This window comes from Lycorma delicatula, chromosome 1 (assembly GCF_047948215.1).
Source record: "Lycorma delicatula isolate Av1 chromosome 1, ASM4794821v1, whole genome shotgun sequence".
In the NCBI taxonomy this organism is placed as follows: Eukaryota; Metazoa; Arthropoda; class Insecta; order Hemiptera; family Fulgoridae; genus Lycorma; species Lycorma delicatula.
The window spans coordinates 114,722,838-114,744,690 of record NC_134455.1 but is presented as its reverse complement, the minus strand read 5'-3'; the positions used below and the strand labels follow the sequence as shown (position 1 = coordinate 114,744,690).

The window sequence follows — 21,853 nt, the reverse complement described above, 5'->3', positions numbered from 1 at the left end:
GTTGGGAGTAATGAAAAAGCAGCCAGCCATATGTAAAAAGGGAATCCAGATGTTTGTTAAGGATTCATCCTTATCTACGCGTACATAAACCTTAACGATCAAAAAATCAAATCCTACCTTAGAAGTATTATTTTGGAAAGTGCGTGTTTATCACCCAGCTGAAAAGCGATCGGTTGGAAAGTGTATCATTAACAAGAAAACTGAAAAGAAAATTCTGAGACGGAAAGGGAAACTCTAGTTAAGATTATGAACTAATAAATAATTAAAGCGATGAAATATTTCGTCAACAATTAAAATTATACTAATTTACAATACATCTACCTAATGTTTGACAACTACGAGTACCAGTAAGGAAAAATGATACTAGTAACTACCATCGATCCGGTATGTATAGTTTTAACGGTTACATGACTCCATGAGATACCATGATATTGCATTAATTATTACAGTGCTCAGTACCTTATTTTCTTACTCTTCATATTAAACAAGAGATAAATAATTAAGTATATAATAAATAAACAAGGAAAATGTTAATTCAAAACATGGAATTTCGTATAGCATTTTATACGTAAAAAGAATTGTTCCGTTATTTTAATTTAAATGAAGGAAGACCCTTTTTCTTTATTTTTCTGTTTAGCCTCCGGAACCACCGCAAGGTATTACTCCAGAGGATAAATGAGGATGATATGTATGAATGTAAATGAAGTGGTCTTGTACAGTCTGAGGTCGACCGTTCGTGAGATGTGTGATCTCAGGATCGGTCGACTTGAGACAGAGATGGTCTCACTTCACTAAGAGATGGTCTCACTTCTTCATGGATGAGATGGTTGACACTTCATTTATCATCCTCTGAAGTAATACCTTACGGTGGTTCGGAGGCTAAATAGGAAAAGAAAGAAAGAGAGTCTTCCTTCATTTAAATTAAAAGAACGGGACAATTGTTTTGCATGTAAAGTGAAGGAAGAGTAATTATTATTAGTAATAATAATTCAGATATTATTATAATAATATTTTTTGTAAGAATTTCTTTAATTAAGAATTACCGTGCGACACGATCGAAAAACATAATTTAAATCGGTAATATAAGTATGCTGAATTACGTCTATTTTGTCGTCACTAAATATATGGATATAGTTTATCTAAGAATATGCTTTCACATTAATTTCTCATAACAGATGTACATTTGAAACAGTTCATTCATATGCTATTCAGCTTTAGCTAAGGTCCATTTCTGAGTATATCAGTTACAGTTAATTTTTGTTCTGGTTTGGTTTCATCATGATTTGTATTAACTAGCAAATACTCCGTTTGAATTTTGAAATTCGGAGGATTGGTTGCGAAGATATTGCATTCCCGAATAACCGTGATCTGTTATATAGAGTCGTGATCTGTTAGAGCTGATGCAAAAATTAGCCTTCAACCTACTGACAAATATCCAGTTTGAATTTTGAAAATTGGACGATTGTTTACAGAGATATAATAAGAGCATCCATGCACCTTCCAAAACAGCGCCCCAGGAGCACCCTGTTTGTTACTAATTGATGGTGATGATTGATCTAGCCTCGCATCACCTCACCATTCTAGTCTCACACGCAGTCCCTACAGGAAGACGTTTTGACGTTTCACGTCAAAAATCTCTGTTTGAGATTTTTGGCGTGAAACGTCTTTAAAATCGTACCGAAAAATACGGGTACCAGAACAGAAATTTTTAGCATAACGAAAAGGTCTATATCGTCCTGTCTTATTAGTTCCGTAACTGTTAGTTTCAGAGACGTAAATACGGTGTTATTTTATAACTTATGTGATCAGCTCGCTGAGGCACAGCGCAGATCGGCCAAAACTGGCGCTCTCGTTCATTTCCATTCAGTGTAGCTCACGACTTAGAAGTGATAGCGCGGTGATTCGTGTGTTTGTGTTTAGAGCTGTCGAGATAGATCGATTTAAGTAATAAAAAGTGAATTTTTGACAATATTTATACGAAATATACTCAAGTAAACGTGCAAAAAATATAAAAATGCAATATATCAGCCTCAGTCTAAAAGCTAGCCGGAAATATAAATTACGCATATCGTTGGAAAGGGGAGGCTATGGGGCACACACAGTTACCCCAATGTTCGGTGCCGAGCTAGCGAGAGTGTTTCGGGAGCGTGACAAAGCTGGCACGGCGCGCTCAGTGAACGACGCCGACAGCGCGAGCACCTCTATCGTTGCTGTACCCGAACTAATTGACATAATGAGTGAAGATAACACCCATACATCTGTCGGAAGACGTCCACGGGCTGATGGATATCAACATCAGTCGAATTGATGCGATGCAGGACCATTGGGGTGCAGCGGAAAAAACGCTTCAAAACGGTATTTGAAAACAATCCGTTTGGTTTACCTTGCAGCGTTTGTGATTTACTTTGGTCAGACAGATATTTAAAGCAGGCGAAAGCTCGCAATATTCCTCTTCTTCAGACTAAACTTTTCGGTGCCGTAATAGATCACAAAGCGTAGGTCGAAGATGTTAAGCTATGTCTTTATCAATTGCTCTTGCCGTATTCAGCGAACTCGACAAAATTTTTACCAAGCCCTCGACCAGACTTGAACGACTTCGATCGTTCTCTGTGGCGATTTCAATAACAATCCCGACACAACAGCTCCCTCGTTGACTTCATGAAGAATGAATTCGGAAAGGATTTCAACGCGATGACACTCCCGGTGATGTAAGGATTCCAACGCGGGATCATACATCTAAATCGGTTCAGCCGTTTAGTTGTTATGGTGGAATTTACATATACATACACCCTAAATACATTACACTTCATTTTGGGCAATTGTGTCAAAAAACATAATGTGTCCTAAAAAAAGTATCAATTTACTTATATTCTCAAAACATGATGAGTTTAATTTTTTGATTATTTTTACATTGACTATAAGATTTATATCTATTAATCTGTACTTTTTGTTTTATTTATAGTCGCATCAACAATTAAAGTCACTATCAGTGTAATGTAACTATACCAGTAAATGTGTAGTCTTGAACAAACTGAGGCCGACCATTCCTGAGTCGTGTTATTAATTGAAACCCAACCACTAAAGAACACCGGTATCTACGATCTAGTATTCAAATCTGAATAAAACTATCTTTATTAGGATTTGAACCTGAGAAATCTGCTAATTTGCATCGATGCATTTACCACTAGACCAACCCTCTTTTTCTTTTTCTGTTTAGTCTCTGGAATCACCTTTTTTTCTCTTTTTCCTGTTTAGACTTCGGAAATTACCATTCAGGTATTACTTCAGAGGATGAATGAGGATGTTATGTATGAGTGTAAATGAAGTGTACTCTTGTACAGTCTAAGTTCGACCATTCCTGAGGTGTGGTTAATTGAAACCCAACCACTAAAGAACACCAGTACTCAGGATCTAGTAATCAAATCTGTATAAAAGTAACTACTATCTTTACTAAGACTTGGATGCTGGAACTTTTGACTTTCAAATCAGCTGATTTGGGAAGACATATTCACCACTAGACCAACCCGGTGGGTTTCTGGAACCACATTAGGGCAGTGCTTCTCAGCCTTTCAGTATTTGTGACCCAATTTTCAATCATAATTTCCATCACACTCCCCCCTCTCATACAATAATAATGTATTTTGAGTATTTTGATGCTAAAGCTACAACTGACGAATCTTCAACTGTAAGGTGCAAATACACATATGTTGGATACAAGTGATAATGTTAATGCTTATTGTAGAAAATTGGTATTGTGTAGCATTAAATTAAAGCAAAAACAACCTAGAAATGTTTGCAAATGTGCATGAGTGAATTAAAACTTAAAAGGCTTAAGAACAACACGTAAAAATTGTTTTTGTAATCTTTGAAAGTCTTTTAGCCATGCTTCCAAAGAATTTTAAAAAGTATTTCCTTACTGATAACACCTTGGTAGCAAGTTACAGGTGGGTTAGAGATCCATCTCAAAATACTCCTTAAGGGCTCTCAACTGCAGAAGAAAAAATCTTTATAGACTTCACGGTAAGTGGCATAATCAAAAGACAATTTAGTAATAAATTACTCTGAATTTTTAGCAGGACTGGATGATGAGTTTTCTGCACTGAAAACAAGATCATGTTGTATGCTACACAACATCCTACCTTTGCGAAACCAGATTTTCTGTAGTGGCTGCTTTAAAGACAAAAAATAGATCTCAGCTAAATGTAGAAACAGAACTCAGAGTATTTATTTCTAATATTAAACCTTTCTTCAAAAAACATTGCTTTGCAAGACAGTCCCTAGGGAGTCACTAATAATTATTAAACTTTTTTTTAAATTTAGTATTGATAAGTTAATTATTAAATATATAGTGCAGTACTGATACAGTCCTATTTATAAGTATATTATATCAGTGTAAATTTATATTTAATATTTATTATGTCAGAATGTATTTTGTTTTGCCTTCCTTTGAGTAAATTAATAAATTTTTTAATAATCTTTTCTTTTTGAAATGCTTGCACCCCCTATTTAGTGTTATCACGCCCCTCTAGGGAGGTGCACCCCACAGGTTGAGAAACACTGCCTCAATGTATTACTTCAGAGGATGAATGAGGTTGATATGTATGAATGTAAATAATGAGTAGTCTTGTACAGCCTCAGGTCGACCATTCCTGAAATGTGTACTAGATCAATATGGTGAGTTAAATCTGTTCTTGTTATTCTTATAATACCATTTTTCAGCATGCTATAATAATGTTAGTACAATATACATATGCATATACATGTATATTACATGATATAATAAATATATACCATAAAAATATTACAATAAAGTTGTTTACTCAACTTTTTTTTGGAAAAATATAATTTTTCCAAAGTTTTTCCAAAGTTCAGTATTTGAATACATTCAGATTTTGTATATTATTGAAAAATCAGGCATGTATTTTAAATGACAATGATGTCATTATAATAATAATAATAATTGTCGTCATCGTCATCAAAAATACATAAATAATAAATAGTACACAGATTAATAAATACATAAATTATTTTTGATTAAATATTTAACAGTATTCTTAATGTTTTTCAGAAGGCATTTTTTTCTGTTTTATCCTTTTGTTAAAAAAAAGAAGACATTTGAACACAGAAATAAAAAATGCATGGGTTACTAAAGAAATTGTAAAAATTAGTTCTGTGGTATTGAATTTCCATGAAACATCAAAATATAATTTCTTCGATAATTTCCAAAATTTGTTGAAAAATTGTAAATTAATTTTTTTTTTTTTTGTCTTCAGTCATTTGACTGGTTTGATGCAGCTCTCCAAGATTCCCTATCTAGTGCTAGTCATTTCATTTCAGTATATCCTCTACATCCTACATCCCCAACAATTTGTTTTACATACTCCAAACGTGGCCTGCCTACACAATTTTTCCCTTCTACCTGTCCTTCTAATATTAAAGCGACTATTCCAGGATGCCTTAGTATGTGGCCTATAAGTCTGTCTCTTCTTTTAACTATATTTTTCCAAATGCTTCTTTCTTCATCTATTTGCCGCAATACCTCTTCATTTGTCACTTTATCTGATTTTTAACATTCTCCTATAGCACCACATTTCAAAAGCTTCTAATCTTTTCTTCTCAGATACTCCGATTATCCAAGTTTCACTTCCATATAAAGCGGCACTCCAAACATACACGTTCAAAACTCTTTTCCTGACATTTAAATTAATTTTTGATGTAAACAAATTATATTTCTTACTGAAGGCTCGTTTAGCTTGTGCTATTCGCCATTTTATATCGCTCCTGCTTCGTCCATCTTTAGTAATTCTTCTTCCCAAATAACAAAATTCTTCTACCTCCATAATCTTTTCTCCTCCTATTTTCACATTCAGTGGTCCATCTTTGTTATTTCTACTACATTTCATTACTTTTGTTTTGTTCTTGTTTATTTTCATGCGATAGTTCTTGCGTAGGTCTTCATCTATGCCGTTCATTGTTTCTTCTAAATCCTTTTTACTCTCGGCTAGAATTACTATATCATCAGCAAATCGTAGCATCTTTATCTTTTCACCTTGTACTGTTACTCCGAATCTAAATTGTTCTTTAACATCATTAACTGCTAGTTCCATGTAAAGATTAAAAAGTAACGGAGATAGGGAACATCCTTATCGGACTCCCTTTCTGATTAGGGGTTCTTTCTTATGTTCTTCAATTGTTATTGTTGCTGTTTGGTTCCTGTACATGTTAGCAATTGTTCTTCTATCTCTGTATTTGAACCCTAATTTTTTTAAAATGCTGAACATTTTATTCCAATCTACGTTATCAAAAGCCTTTTCTAGGTCTATAAACGCCAAGTATGTTGGTTTGTTTTTCTTTAATCTTCCTTCTACTATTAATCTGAGGCCTAAAATTGCTTCCCTTGTCCCTATACATTTCCTGAAACCAAATTGGTCTTCTCCTAACACTTCTTCCACTCTCCTCTCAATTCTTCTGTATAAAATTCTAATTAAGATTTTTGATGCATGACTAGTTAAACTAATTGTTCTATATTCTTCACATTTATCTGCCCCTGCTTTCTTTGGTATCATAACTATAACACTTTTTTTGAAGTCTGACGGAAATTCCAGTTTTTCATAAATATTACACACCAGTTTGTATAATCTATCAATCGCTTCCTCACCTGCACTGCACAGTAATTCTACAGGTATTCCGTCTATTCCAGGAGCCTTTCTGCCATTTAAATCTTTTAATGCTCTCTTAAATTCAGATCTCAGTATTGTTTCTCCCATTTCATCCTCCTCAACTTCCTCTTCTTCCTCTATAACACCATTTTCTAATTCATTTCCTCCGTATAACTCTTCAATATATTCCACCCATCTATCGACTTTACCTTTCGTATTATATATTGGTGTACCATCTTTGTTTAACACATTATTAGATTTTAATTTATGTACCCCAAAATTTTCCTTAACTTTCCTGTATGCTCCGTCTATTTTACCAATGTTCATTTCTCTTTCCACTTCTGAACACTTTTCTTTAATCCACTCTTCTTTCGCCAGTTTGCACTTCCTATTTATAGCATTTCTTAATTGCCGATAGTTCCTTTTACTTTCTTCATCATTAGCATTCTTATATTTTCTACGTTCATCCATCAGCTGCAATATATCGTCTGAAACCCAAGGTTTTCTACCAGTTCTCTTTATTCCGCCTAAGTTTGCTTCTGCTGATTTAAGAATTTCCTTTTTAACATTCTCCCATTCTTCTTCTACATTTTCTACCTTATCTTTTTTACTCAGACCTCTTGCGATGTCCTCCTCAAAAATCTTCTTTACCTCCTCTTCCTCAAGCTTCTCTAAATTCCACCGATTCATCTGACAACTTTTCTTCAGGTTTTTAAACCCCAATCTACATTTCATTATTACCAAATTATGGTCGCTATCAATGTCTGCTCCAGGGTAAGTTTTGCAGTCAACGAGTTGATTTCTAAATCTTTGCTTAACCATGATATAATCTATCTGATACCTTGCAGTATCGCCTGGCTTTTTCCAAGTGTATATTCTTCTATTATGATTTTTAAATTGTAAATTAATTTATGTTAAAATTATTTGTAATGCTAAAATATTATGTTACGGTAATTTAATATCTAACTAAAACAATAATGTGAAAACTATTGAAACAGAAATCATATTAGGAAATAAAGCAGGTCAGATAACTTCAACAAGAATACAAAAGGCTTGCCTTTCTTTATCTTATCCCCTATTCTTAAAGCAGAGGAAGTTAACAAATTCTTTTCTGGTATTTATACCACAATAATACTGCTCCATTTCTACTTTGAGAGGGTTAGTTGTTCATTCAGTATATTTATTTCAATTAATATTTAGGAAGATAAATGTATTTGAATACAAAATATTAAGTATTTAATTTCTGGTATTAGGGAAACTCCTGCCTCCTTTTAAAATAAATCCTAGATACAATTATTGTCCTTGAAGATTAATCAGTGAATTCAATTAACCAGTGAATCAACCTACAAATATTGTAATACACTTACTTGAGCTAAAGTTGACCGCCATGATTTCATTTCTCTCTGACTATGATTGTTACTTTCATGATTAGAATGTGGTAAGTCTTGTATTGCAATTGATTTATATATTGTATATACCTCATTTTTATCATCAAATTTTGGATCCATTATGTTAAATCAAAGAAATCTGCAAAAGAAAAAATGTAAATGTTCTTCATTACTCTCACATATCTAGACCTGTAAAATACGTCAAAATTGTACTTGTAACAATGAGTATATGAAAGTGTAATAATTAAAGTTAGTATTAACAAAATGCTTAGTCCTAGATAATGAAAAGCAGAATTACATTAATCATGTACATGGTGAAGAAATGAAATAAAGGAACACAAAGATGAGGAAGTGTAAAGATAAAATATGAATTTAAAACTTAAAGATTTAGCCTGTTTGCTTCAGCTTCCTTCAAAGTGTTTCTATATGTTATTCAAACTGCTGAAATTTGTTAGGCATTGTTCCGGATATAGTTTTTAAAGTTTTGTTTAAACACTTACATCAGTAATGGTTTAACTATAGGTCTCTTTGACGAATATTTCTGTAGAAATAAATAATTCAGAAAATAATTTTATTCATTAAATAATTTAGAATTTAGTATCCAAACTGCTTAAAAATATTTTTCGAGTGAAGGAAAAATACTGAGAATTCAAACTTTACTTATTTTCAAAGGAGTACTAAATTATTATTTGTATATTATTTATGATACAAAATACCTAAGTTTTAATAAATAATTATTTACATTAATCCCCAAAGAGTTCATAATTTGTTCGTTTTATTACATATGAAGAGTTTTTGTAAATAAACTTTTAATTTTTTTTTTCTGAGAGAATATTGCCCTTATTCACTTTTTTATGACCATCTATAAGTACTATAAGAATATCTATAATTAGACCATCTATAAGAATAGTCATTCTATTTTTAAGGTTATAGGTTTGATCTACACATTATAATAATTAAATTATGTACACACAACATTATCAAAACTTAAAAATACAAGGTTCTGTTTAAATGAATATACTTGTTTTTTGCATCTACTGGAGCTTTTCTGAAATGGGGAGTTTAAAATAACAAATGAGGAGTTTATATAAAAAACCCTACTTTATAAAAAAATATTTGTGATTATCTAAGATTGCTGCTTCTAATTTGTTGTTCTTTTTATCCTATATGTACTAGTCCTTTATAGTTTCTAGAAAAAATTAGTTTCTCCCCAAAACAGCTGTGTTCGTTGCTTTTTCTAGTTGTTCCTCTAGAGAAAGAGAAAGACAATTTTTGTGTTGAAAATGAAAAATATATAAAATACAAAGGTCAATGAACAAAAACAGCAACTAAACATGATAAAAGTTGCACTTAAATGAAATAATTTATTTATCGTATGAGCAAGAGGTCCCAGAATGAGTTAACTTGCAATCTTTATTTCAAAATTGTACCTAAGAACAATCTTTTGGATATAAAGATTGTGTGTTGAAGCCATTTCATAAATAATTAATTTGCATATGCAAGCCAATTATGGCAGTAAAAAAAGGCAGCACAATAACAAAGCAGTTATGGCTATATATTTTTGGAAGACATGATATACTGCTTGGTGATGTGACATTTTATTCATTAAGTTGATTTTTTTTTTTTCATCTAGAGGACTGTGATGAACCCATACTGCATATATCTTACTAGTATGCTCATGGTAACAGTTCATTGACTATCGCTTTGTATCAGTTCTCTTTACATGTACCTACATATTTTTATACTTTAAATAAATGATTACAGATTCAAATTAGACTACCATTAGAAAAACAAAATCTGATGTGGACACCACATGACTTCCTTATATCCTTTTTTGGACATTTTTGGTTTATTCAATTGTAAAACTAATCAAATTGGATTCAGGGATGGTCAAAATGGATATTTCCGTTGAAGTCTGCAAACTGAAATGTTTCGTTATCACAATACTTTCTTTACTTCGTACAAGGAAGTAAAAATGGATATGTATGATTTACTGCTGCTGTGATTAATAAATATTGATAGATTTAAATAAATCTATAATGTATATTATTATGTAATAACAATAATTAATTTTCATTGTGAGTTTGAGTCTCGGTTTGTTCAAAATATTCTATTGAACAAAGAAACAGATATTTTTACTTTGCTTTTTACTTTTGCTTTAACCTATATTGTTGGTGTTACCTTAATGAACTGGTTTTTGGCATTGATTTTAATAAAATTTCTTTTTTTTAATAAATCTTTTATTTTTTTAATGTAAAACATTAGGCAGGGTATATTTGATGGTGTAATTGAGTTAATTTAAAATATAAGTTTTGCAACTAGAAGCTGAACCATATTTTATTATAAACATTTTAAGTATCATACTTCTAAATGCTTATGGTTGTCATTACCTACTTCATTTATCAATGCTGTTGTTTTCACATTTTTGTTATCTGAAATTTTTTACCAGCAGCTGTTTTAAAAATTAAACAGATAAAATGTGTAGAATGTGATGGAAAAATAATTGGATTTGAATTGAGTCTAATCATTTAATATATTATAGATTTTTTTTTAATGTTTATGTATCATACTGTTCATGTGATAATTTACACAAATTAATTATCAAGACAAATGTAAATGTTCCTGGATTTTTAATTTATGTCTTTTAGTTGGTTGGCAGATAGATGTTAACCTTAAATTTCTATAGAGCTGTCTAGATTATCATTTTACTGTATCCTTGGTTTTAATTGTTGTTATTGTACTTAAAAAATTACTTCTTCTATTTCATGGTTTCCTATATATATATATATATATATATATACAGCGTGATTCACAAGGAATGCAAACCTTTTAGAACAAGGTCTATAAATGAAAATAAAAAAGTAAGTCTACATAAACATAGGTTCACAAACACTTGTGTTGGCTGATGAAAGAGTTCACCTTGATTTTTACCCCTTTGATAAAATTAAGAATTGTATTTCAAGTATTTTTTGAGAAATCTATAGTTCAGGAAAAAGATTGTAGTAAATACAAAAGACCGAGTCAAAAAACACACAATTTTATGTTTGGCAAAAAATACGTAAATGTTTAAATAAAACTTGTAGAGAATCTGATTCTAAATAAAATAATACGAATAAAATGTACAGAAACTAAATAAAAACATAAGATTTTCAAAGTTTATTAAAAACAAAGTACATCAAAATGTGGTAGATTTAAACGAAACAAAAATTTCAATATTGTTACCTGAGAGAAGAAGCAAATTCCTGTGGATAAAAAAATATTTGTATTGTTTATTGTGCTGCACAATGTTTATCTGAACTGAGTTATGATATAAAATGGTACAAATATGTTCATGTATATAACATAACTTATCTGTAAGCTAACTTACATATGTAATATGTATATTTAAATATGTAATATAACTTATCTGTACTTTTTAAAACAAACTTGAAGTTATTAAGGTATTACTGTGAATTTCAATGAAAGAAAGATTAATCTAATAATTAGAGCTAGTAATTTTACCTCTTTAATAACCTTCATTATATAGTGATAACAATTTTTATTCCTCATCCTCATTGAAGTATATCAGCTATCAAATCAAGTAAATAAAGAATAAATCATTAAAAATTATGTATTTTTAAGAATGATTTTATTACTTGATCAGACTTTGCCCTCCAAAAAAAAAAACAGTAATAAAAATTAGATTCCCATTAAAAATCTGTTGTAATAAAACTAATCCAAAGATTAGACAATAAAAAATGTTTGTTTTTGAGTATATTTTTAAGTGTAAGAAAAAATAAATGACTAAGAAGATATGAAATAAAAAAAAAAAAACTTTATGCATCTGATTCTAGAGTTAGTTTAACATAATTAAGTATCATCAAAAGGAGTGAAAATAGAATAAATAGTACAAGTAACATATATTCTTTTGGTAGCTGTGATATTTTATTTTAATTGATGCGTAATATAAGTTAATTACAATAGTAGATTATTCAAAATTTAAATTAATACAAGTGGACCCATGTGAAAATTTCACAATTTAAATTTTATAAAAATAAAAACAAATAACGTTAACTCAATAACGTTAAGTATAATGATTGAAATCTTACAGTAACAAACTATACAGAACATTAGAAAACATGAAAAGTACAGCTGCTACAAATCAATAGTATATTAATTGGTACACTTGCAGATACACTTCATTTACATTCATACATATCATCCTCATTTATCCTCTGAAGTAATACCTTATGGTAGTTCCAGAGGCTAAACAGAAAAAGGAAGAAAGAAAGTTACATTGATGAACAGCTGTACATGATTGAAGTATATATTCGTATAATGATCGAAATGTTACATTAACAAACTATACAGAATATTAGAAAACATGAAAAATATAACTGCTACAAAATATTAGTTCATTAGTACTAATTCTGGTTTATCTCAGTGACTACATGCACCAATGGGCCAGTGAAACAGACTTGAATTATATCTAACTCTTCTGCACTTTCAACACTTTTTCACTGTCTTTTTCATCTTAAATCTGTTTGGTGCACAACAGGAGGGTAATTCCCTATCCAGCAATACCACATTTATGAGAGTTTGTGTTGATGGCATCTTATAAATGGTGCAAACTGTTGTCTTTCGTTTTAGTATATACATTGTATATAGAAAAAATGTAGTTTTAAAATAAATCAAGTTTTCCTTTAAGTATCACTTTTTTCTTTAAGTATCTTCAACTGATTCACTTAATCCCAATTACCATTGTAATCATAACATATCTATACCATTGCCTTCTTAAAATTAAGTTAGGATTGTTTAAATTACAGTGTAAATATCCAACATCAATCACTCCAATGCATTCCTGCTCCTTATTAGAGAATGATACAAAAATCTTAAGTGTAACTTTCCCTTCTCATTAAAAATAAAATGATTTTCGTAAAGAAACATGTCTTCTGTTATTTTTATACAAACAGTAAAAAAAGTAAATTATAAGTATACAAAAAATTTTCATATATTCATTAAAAAAAAGTGAAAAATACCAAGAACCAGCTGACTAAAGGAAGCCAGTAATAAATACCCAGACCATGTAGGAAACTCTACCCTTTTTTTGTTTAGCTTTAATATATGAACAGGAATTAGCTTATTATACAGGATTTAAGCTTTTAACATTTTATCCTTAGCTAATAGTTTTCAATATCCATGAAGTTGTTTCTAAGAAGTTTCAGGTGTACTGGAACCACCAGCTTATACTATCAGATACAGTTCCCCAGCTTACCCAAGACTCTCTGCTTATATTATTTAATATTACATCCTCTTATATCATACATTTTGAACTATCCCTTATTTGATAATAGTTTTATGTTATAGCGATATCTACACCATAGAATGATTTTATAATCATCCATTATGAATAAATAATACTTTACGTGATGTTTCATATTATAAGCACATGCATTACTTCCTGTTATATCACCTTTTTCTGTCCAATAAACCAAATGAAATAGCTAAAATTAGATGACTCTCCAATACGTATGGAATTTTCAAGTAATTAGAAGTATGTAAACATTGTGTATACATGCAATCGTTCATTGGCAAGTCTAAGGATCTATAGGTGTGGGGTTAGTGCCACTGAGCACTGTACTACCTTGGTTTGCAGCTGACGCAACTCCTGTAAAGTTAATTTTATGTTTTACCCTTGTAATGGTAGAAAAAAATGAAAAATCCCCAAAGGTAAGTGATTATTTTTTAAAATTGTAATTTAATTTTAAAATTAATTTAAATTTTACTTTAAATTTTTAGTAATTGAAATTTTAAAATATAGCTAAATTATACTAAAACGAACAAATCCTGCATTGTTTTGAATGTCTTAAATACAACAGATGTTTCTCTGTTGATGATAATTATCATAAAATAAAGAATTTTTTAAAATGGGATTTAGGAAAAAAATGTATTTGTTTTCTTCTATCTTTAAGTACCATTAAACAATTAATGATTCCAAAAAAAAGGTAGAAATTGAGCAGATCAGGTATTTGCACTTACCCTTTATGTTTAAGAAGGGTCTCAGGGAAAATTAAGAACAGGACTGACCTTCGTAGACTTTTCTTCAGCAAACGACACTGTTTGAAGGCACAGACTACTAAATAAACTAATTAAGGTAATCAAGTGTAAAACCTTTAATAACATCATCAGTGAAATTCTGACAGATAGATAGATCATGGGTACATCTTGGTGAGGCTCAGAGTAGGCCAAGAATATTTTAAACAATGGTTTATCTTAGGGATCTGCTCCTGCATCTTTGTTGTTCAACCTGTAAGTGATCAACTACCTACTAGATCCATGAAATTCACGTATGCAGATGATATTGCTCTCGCTGCACAGTGTAAAACATTCAGGGAATGTGGGATAGTGATCGAGGAGGATCGAGACTGCTGGTATGTACTTCGATAATTAGGGTCTGAACCTAACCCAACTAATAACAGAAATAACTCTAACAGAGATAAGCTGCTTCTATTTAAGCAATAGTGATGCCAGAAAGTTGCTAAAGGTTTAATTTGCAAGGAAAGAACTGCAACACAATCCAACCCTGAAGTTACCTTGGTGTGACATTTAATAGAACCTGACCTACTAGCAACATATTATGATATTATGAATTCTGCTGCAAAATTGAGAAGTCAAAGTAACATAATTCATAATCCGGTTGGAAGCACCTGAGGAGTGATGCAAGCGTACTTCAAACATCACCATTAACTTTGGCCTATTCTGTGGCTGAGTACTTTGCACCTATATGGCTGAATAACTGCCGTAATGGTAAGGTGGGTATTAAATTTGAAAGCTCTAAAACATGTATGGGAACCGGCTGAAAAGCTTGTAGAGGAGGATTTTAATATCAAACAATGGCAGATCTCGTTGAATGATAACTACAGCTGCTAATGTATAGAGACAGTTCACGCGGAAGTCCTGGGTTTTAGTCTTCTGAGACAATTGTGGCGAAGACTTAATCGCATAAGAACTGAATGTGATAGATGTAATTACTTTTTGAACAAATGGGGTGTGTCACTAACAGCTGGTTGAGTGTGGTAAGCGACTCCAAACTGTTGAACATCTAATTAAGTACTGCCCACAGTGAGCATACAAGGGAAATCCACAAGATGTATATCGTGCTACCCTATCTGGATTCGAATGGCATTAATAATTGGATTCTTAAGCTACAATGTTAACTTTTTACTTTTATCTCAATTTGTAGCTATAAAGAAATTTGTAATTTTATAGATTTTGCATACACTCTGCTATTATAATTGTTTGAATATTTAGTTTTAATATTTCAGACACAGTACATCCATGTACCATACAATAAATAATTAAAAAATTACAAATCTAATGAAATACCCTTACTATGAGTATCTTTTACTTTTATTTAAAAAATGTAATATTGTATACATATTACTTTTTTAAAATTGTTGATCATAATCATTTTGTTGTTATTATTATTATTATTAGAGACTAAACAAACAAAAAACAAAAATATGTTAGATACACAGGGGAAACAATTGATATTATTGCTTATAGTTTTATATATTGTTCTAATGAACTGATTTCTACATAACAACACCACACTAGCATCAGAAATAAAAAAAACACACAAAAACAAACAATTATCTTTCTACTTAAAAATATATTAAAATTATCATTCAGAGTATTAACACTTCTTTATCAGTTCATAGTAATTAAAATATATACTTAACAATACAATGATGTTAACTAGTCCTGTGTTAAACTACTGTTTTAAAATTCTCTTTTCATTGATGTTAAACATTTTTCTTTTATGATCAAATGAGTCAGCACCGAAGTAAGTTTCAATGACCTTTATAATTGATCCAACTAAAAAGTAAATTCTGTGTATCAATCATTCTCTATCAGTCAGGAAAATTTAAGAAGTTTTTATAATAAAAAAAATATTACTTCAAAATTAAATATTGCATATTCAGAAAATAGAGTTCTTTGCCAATTAAGAGGTAACTGTTACAAGACATTCTTAATTCGAAGTTGTAGTATTTTGATTAAACAGATAGTGGAGACAAGTTGCATTTTTCTACTGACTTCAAAAACTATTTAAAAAATTAAACGTTTTTTATTCAAGGTTTATTCCTTATGAAAAAAATTATTAATTTAAATATTTAACATCTATAATAATATAAACCAGGAAGATACTACTAAACTGCGAAATCGGTATCCCGATTAAAACAATTTATACTGTATTTTTACCTTTTATTTAAATTAAACACGCATGAAATTAATTAATTAAAAATGGTGAACTTGATTTACAAAAATATAGATAAATTTCTATTTATTCGTACGTTTTAGAAATTAATTTTAAAGATTATGAAAAAGATGCTTTTAAATTTTCGTAAATAATAATATATTAGTATACATTTAGCGTGATTTGAAGAAAACGTTTCTACTGATAGTTAACTTTTCTTTTCATTCTGCACTTATTAATAAATTGAAACTTTTTTGGAATAAGCGGAGTTGTTGAATGTTGATGAATAAAGTCGTACTTCTCTGGCTGCAAAGAGGAGGCTGTTAGAATTTCATTAGAGAATCAATAGAAATGCAGATCCAAAGTCAAAACATAATAATCAACGTACCCTAGGAAAATATCCTAGACATTAAATTATACAATATGTATTAAAGGCATTTCTCATAATATTAGACCGTCCATTTTTACCTCGTTCGTAGATGATATAGCCCTTTTTATACCAAAAATTATATAAAAAGGATAGAATATTCTTTGTTAATAGTTCAAAAAATCATTCGTGAATCGATTTTAACTACGTGATTTTGAACAGTAGCTTCCTAAAATCTTCCTAGATGGACATAATATTATTAATCAAATGAAAGGTTTTCTTATAATGGAGTGTGTAGAAAATATTTTTACTTGTCAAGCTAGCGTCGATACTGAATTTACGAGATCAATTAAACTACTTTAATTTAACTATTAAAAGTTGTTCTGATTAAAAAATAAAACTAATTTTAAAAGTCAATCTAATTTAGTTAATATTTAGCACGTAAGACATTTTTTATTATTTAAATATCTTTAATTAAAAATTGGAAAAGTTTAATTGTTTAACGCACTTTTATACGGATCTGAATACTAGATCGTACTAAGCAGTACTTAAACTAAACAAATTAATATTTGTGAATTTTAGTTACTTTTTAAATTACCATAAAAACTTTTTTTAATAAAAATAAGGATATTCGTCTACATATACCGATATTCTTTGGTGGTTGGATTTCAATTAACCACACATCTCAGGAATGGTCGAACTGAGACTGTACAAGACTATACTTCATTTACATATCATATCATATCATATCATATACATATCATCCTCATTTATCTTCTGAAGTAAGATCCCGGAGGCTAAACAGGAAAAATAAAGAAAGGTGTTTTATAAATTAAGTATCTGTATAGACCTTTAACTCTTACAATGGTATTAATAATTTTCATTTCAAAAACAGAGCTTATATTCTCTGTAGAATTGGTATAATTAAGATTCTGTATTATAAAAAACTGTTGCTTTATTAGTTCTATTATAATTAACTAAATTAGAAATTTATTGTACCTTTAAGTGTATGACAAAATTAGGAAATTTCATGTTTTACCCGACACAGTAATGTCTATTTAATATCTCATAATATTCAATTAATTGAAAACATTATTGACATTTTCACTGATACTTTGTACATTGACTCACACAATTTTTAGATTATTTAAGTTATTATCAAAACTCTTGTAAAGAAATTAATTTTTAATATAATTAACGATATTTAATATACTCATTAACTAACAGATAATTATAATAATTGTATTATCGACGAACATTATTAAATAAAGAAACCTTAATAATCAGCTGCAGGAAGTGTTACTCGAACAATTCTTTTTTAACGATTACTTATTTAATATTTTCATAGATGTTTATTTCTTCCCTCCATTTTCACAAGCAGTACTTAAACTAAACAAATTAATATTTGTGAATTTTAGTTACTTTTTAAATTACCATAAAAACTTTTTTTAATAAAAATAAGGATATTCGTCTACATATATATTATGATGAGATTTAAAACAACAATTTTTTATTTTGGATGGAAAAAAACAATTTTTTTGTTGCTTAAAATTTGGGGAAAGATGTTTTTATAAATCAAATATTATCTGTCGAAGCATAGTTATCGGTTGAATGACAGTTTTATTAAACACCATAACTCTATGAGCAGGGCACGAAGTAAATTTTTAAGAGAATAACCGCATTACTGTGATTTCAGTTGCCGACATGTTCAGCAACTGAAATCACAATTTCAAGCATATTTTCTCCCGGAGTGGACGGAAAATTATAATTTTTAACGTTAAATTTTCTGCTTTTGTGCTGAAATATATTTAATTTTTACAATTAAACTTTTCCAATTTCCACAACGATTTAATTTAAGATTCCGTAGGTCACTGTGTTGAGGTAACTGATTATTATTTTCACTTTTAAGACCCACTATTTTAATTACACTTCATCAAATTAATCACTAGCGAATTGAAAAGATTTTTAAATTTCTTCAACTGCACAGTTTTCAGAGTGAGTTTATAATTAATTATTAATAAACTACCTTTACTAAGACTTAAACGCTGGAACCCTCGACTTCCAAATCAGGTAATTTGGGAAGACGCGTTCACCACTAGACCAACCCGGTGGGTTAATTTATAAAACAACTGCTTTTCTTGTTAGTATCCTAAAGTATGGATACTTTATGTGGTGTTTAAATATCACAATTTAAAAGACGACTACCTCGATGCAGTTTATTAATTAAAAATTTCGTATTAGAAAGAATTCTTATTCTAGATAGAATTCCTAATAGACAGAATTGACATGTCCTCTCACAAGCGATGATATAGAGGTAATATATTTTAATCATTTTGATGTAATTGAAATACACGGAAAAGTTATTGATCATTACTCTGCTCTCAGATCAATAGTTACTCGATCGGTTAGTTAGTAAACCAAATTAGTGATCAAGTTTTTTTTACGGATTATGTTTTCTTATGTAACAGCATTAAAGATGGAATTTATTCTGATGAGATTTTATCTCAGGATTATATAGATAAGAGTACTAAATATTTACTAAAAAAAAGCTTAAAACTTTGTTTTTTTTTAAATTCTAATTGTAACTACAAAATTTGTCGTAACTCGCACTTTGAATATCGAAGGATTTGTTAATAAACACTATCAGATATCATGGCAAAATTTACTAGAAGGATTAATCTCGACTTTAATAGAATTTTCAAACTAAATCTATTTAGTATAGGAATTTATTTAATAAAATTCTTAAATAATGAAAATTTAGTACAGTTAAATGACTGTACAAGATACTTCCAAAGCTATTTGAAATACAAATAGCTATAGCTATTATTCCGCCGATCTCCGTGGCGAAGTGACAGTGACTCAGCCTTTCACCCGAAGATCCTGGATTCGAATCCCGGTCAGGAATGACATTTTTCATAAGCTACAAAATTCCATATTCCATGTAAAAGCTGCAGAGTTTCTGTGTAATTCATCGACCAAAAAATGAATAACTGCTCTCGGAGTATTTTTGAAATTGTCATTGGAATTAAACATGGTTATGGATTCCAGGGGTGGCCAACTTTTCTGTATATAAGATCGACTTTTTATCTTAAAAGTGTGTTGCGATCGACTTGCTGTCATAGGCGTAGTCTATAGAGGAAGAAGGGGTGTGAAATGCATACTATGTTTATACAATGTGTTTCAGTATAAGGTGCATTCCAGCGAGGTATGGGTAGATAAGTAAAATATATTATTTTTTAAATCACTTATTAAGTTTTCGAGATATAGGCTCACGAAGAAAATAAATTTCCAGACCCAACTTTTGATAGCAGCACTCCGTACATGCGGTACTTAAAAAATTCGATTTTCCGACACTTTTTCAAGATGGATTTTTTTTACTAACTTAAAATGCAATGTAATTTTTTTATCAACTGCAATGTAAGTTGTTGTACTAATTGTTCGTAAATATGAAAAAGTTGTTATAAAAATGCACAGTATGGCTGATAATTTGATTTCAATATTTCACTTTCGCGTTTGTTTGGGCCAGGAAATTTTATAATCAAAGAATAATATGACTTACTTTTTGCTAATCTATCAATAGCTTGCTGAGTACACCTCGTACTGAAATATAGATATATGGCTTATCTATATACGTAAAAAACAACAACAATAATTATTTAAAGAGCCGAAAAACTCACGTCCAGGGGAATATGGATAATTATTAACAATATTTATTAATTCAAAGTAGCTACAGATAAAGACAGATTTAGAATTTACTTTGTTGCTTTAACATTAATGGGAAGACTGAAGTTGCATGTCTCTAACCAAGGAATCAAAATTAGGTGTATATCCTGACAAAGATAATAATAATGAGTCATCAGTATGGAAATCAGTCAGGACAGAACGTTGTTTAGTCTTCGTTAGCTTCAAGTATGAAAATGCCGATTCGCATAGGTATGTAGATCCGAAACAAAAATAGATATATTCGCTACATTTGGTGATACTGGGATATTTTTCTCGGTTGACATATTTCCAAAAATCTTCTTCAAATTTTCTGGCTTGTAAGATTAAGTCAGTTTGTAAAATTATAATTTCATTTTCTATTACCTTTGATCCATACGAAATATGTCTAAACTTTTTTTGCTAATGCGTTTCAAACTTAAATCTCTTTTAAAAGGAAAAAATATAAATTCCATAATTTCTTTAATTTTTTCAAAATCCTGGAAACTTACCTCAAAATCTTCAATTACTTTTTGGATTTCCGCGACGTATTTGTCGATTTTATAATTAATATTTTTATGTGTTTGTAGGTTATCTGCCATATTTGGAAAATGATTCAGATTATTTTGTTGCAGATCTTCTATAAAATAAATTTTGTTTTATATGCGTCTATGCAGCTGATCATATCAATTACTGTTTTATTTTTATCTTGTAATTCTAAATTTAAATGACTTAATATTGAAGTAAAATCGGTAAGAAATGCTAAGTCACTAAGGCAAGTTTCATCATTTAAATTTTCACAGTTTTCATCTTGTTCGTGAAGAAAATCTATAATTTCAGACAATAAATCACGAAATCGCTGCAGAAATTTACCTCTGCTTAGCCATCTCACATCGGTATGTAGTAATAATTCAGATTGGCCTTCATCGAGCTGCAGTTGGAAGAGACGCCGTTTGAGGGAACTTCCTCAAATTGAATTAACAATTTTAAATGCTATGTCCATTACCTCTTTAGTGTTTAGTCTCTTGCTAGCTAACACTTACTGGTGAATTATGCAGTGATAGCTCAAAAAGGCTGGGAATTCATCTTCATTTTGACATAGGGATATAAATCCATTTCTGCAACTTATCATTGCAGCTGCGCCATCCGTTGTTATTGAGACTAATTTAAAAAGTGGTACTTTCAAATCATTGAGCAAGTCTTTAAAAGCTTTGAATATGTCTACACCTCTAGTCCTTTCCTTCAAAGAAATCATACCCAACAATTCTTCTTTAGATGTAAAATCCTTAAAAACCATACGAACGAAAACAAGTAATTGTGTTGTATCACTTATATCTGTCGATTCATCACACTGAAGGGAAAAACAAGAATATCTATTAATATCATTATATAACTGCTCTTTTACATTCCCACTCATCCTTTCAATTCGTCGCATCACTGTGTTTCGAGGCAATTGTAGATCTTGAATTGCAGCAACAATTTCACTCTTGTTCTTAAAATCGTT

The 21,853-nt window shown here is 30.1% G+C and overlaps 1 protein-coding gene across 4 annotated transcripts in view; it reads right to left on the bottom strand.

Annotated features, from left to right (window-relative positions):
- Window positions 1-21,853, bottom strand: part of LOC142321454 (facilitated trehalose transporter Tret1-like) — a 124,939-nt gene that overhangs the window by 34,455 nt on the left and 68,631 nt on the right. For 2 of the 4 annotated variants that reach the window (XM_075359553.1, XM_075359562.1), the window contains exon 2: window positions 8,027-8,186. In XM_075359553.1, the coding sequence (XP_075215668.1) occupies window positions 8,027-8,167 (141 nt within the window). In that variant the 5' untranslated portion in view covers window positions 8,168-8,186. Of the gene's footprint in view, window positions 1-8,026; window positions 8,187-11,269; window positions 11,290-21,853 lie in introns of those variants that run through there. The other 2 variants (XM_075359567.1, XM_075359575.1) reach the window with 2 other exon arrangements.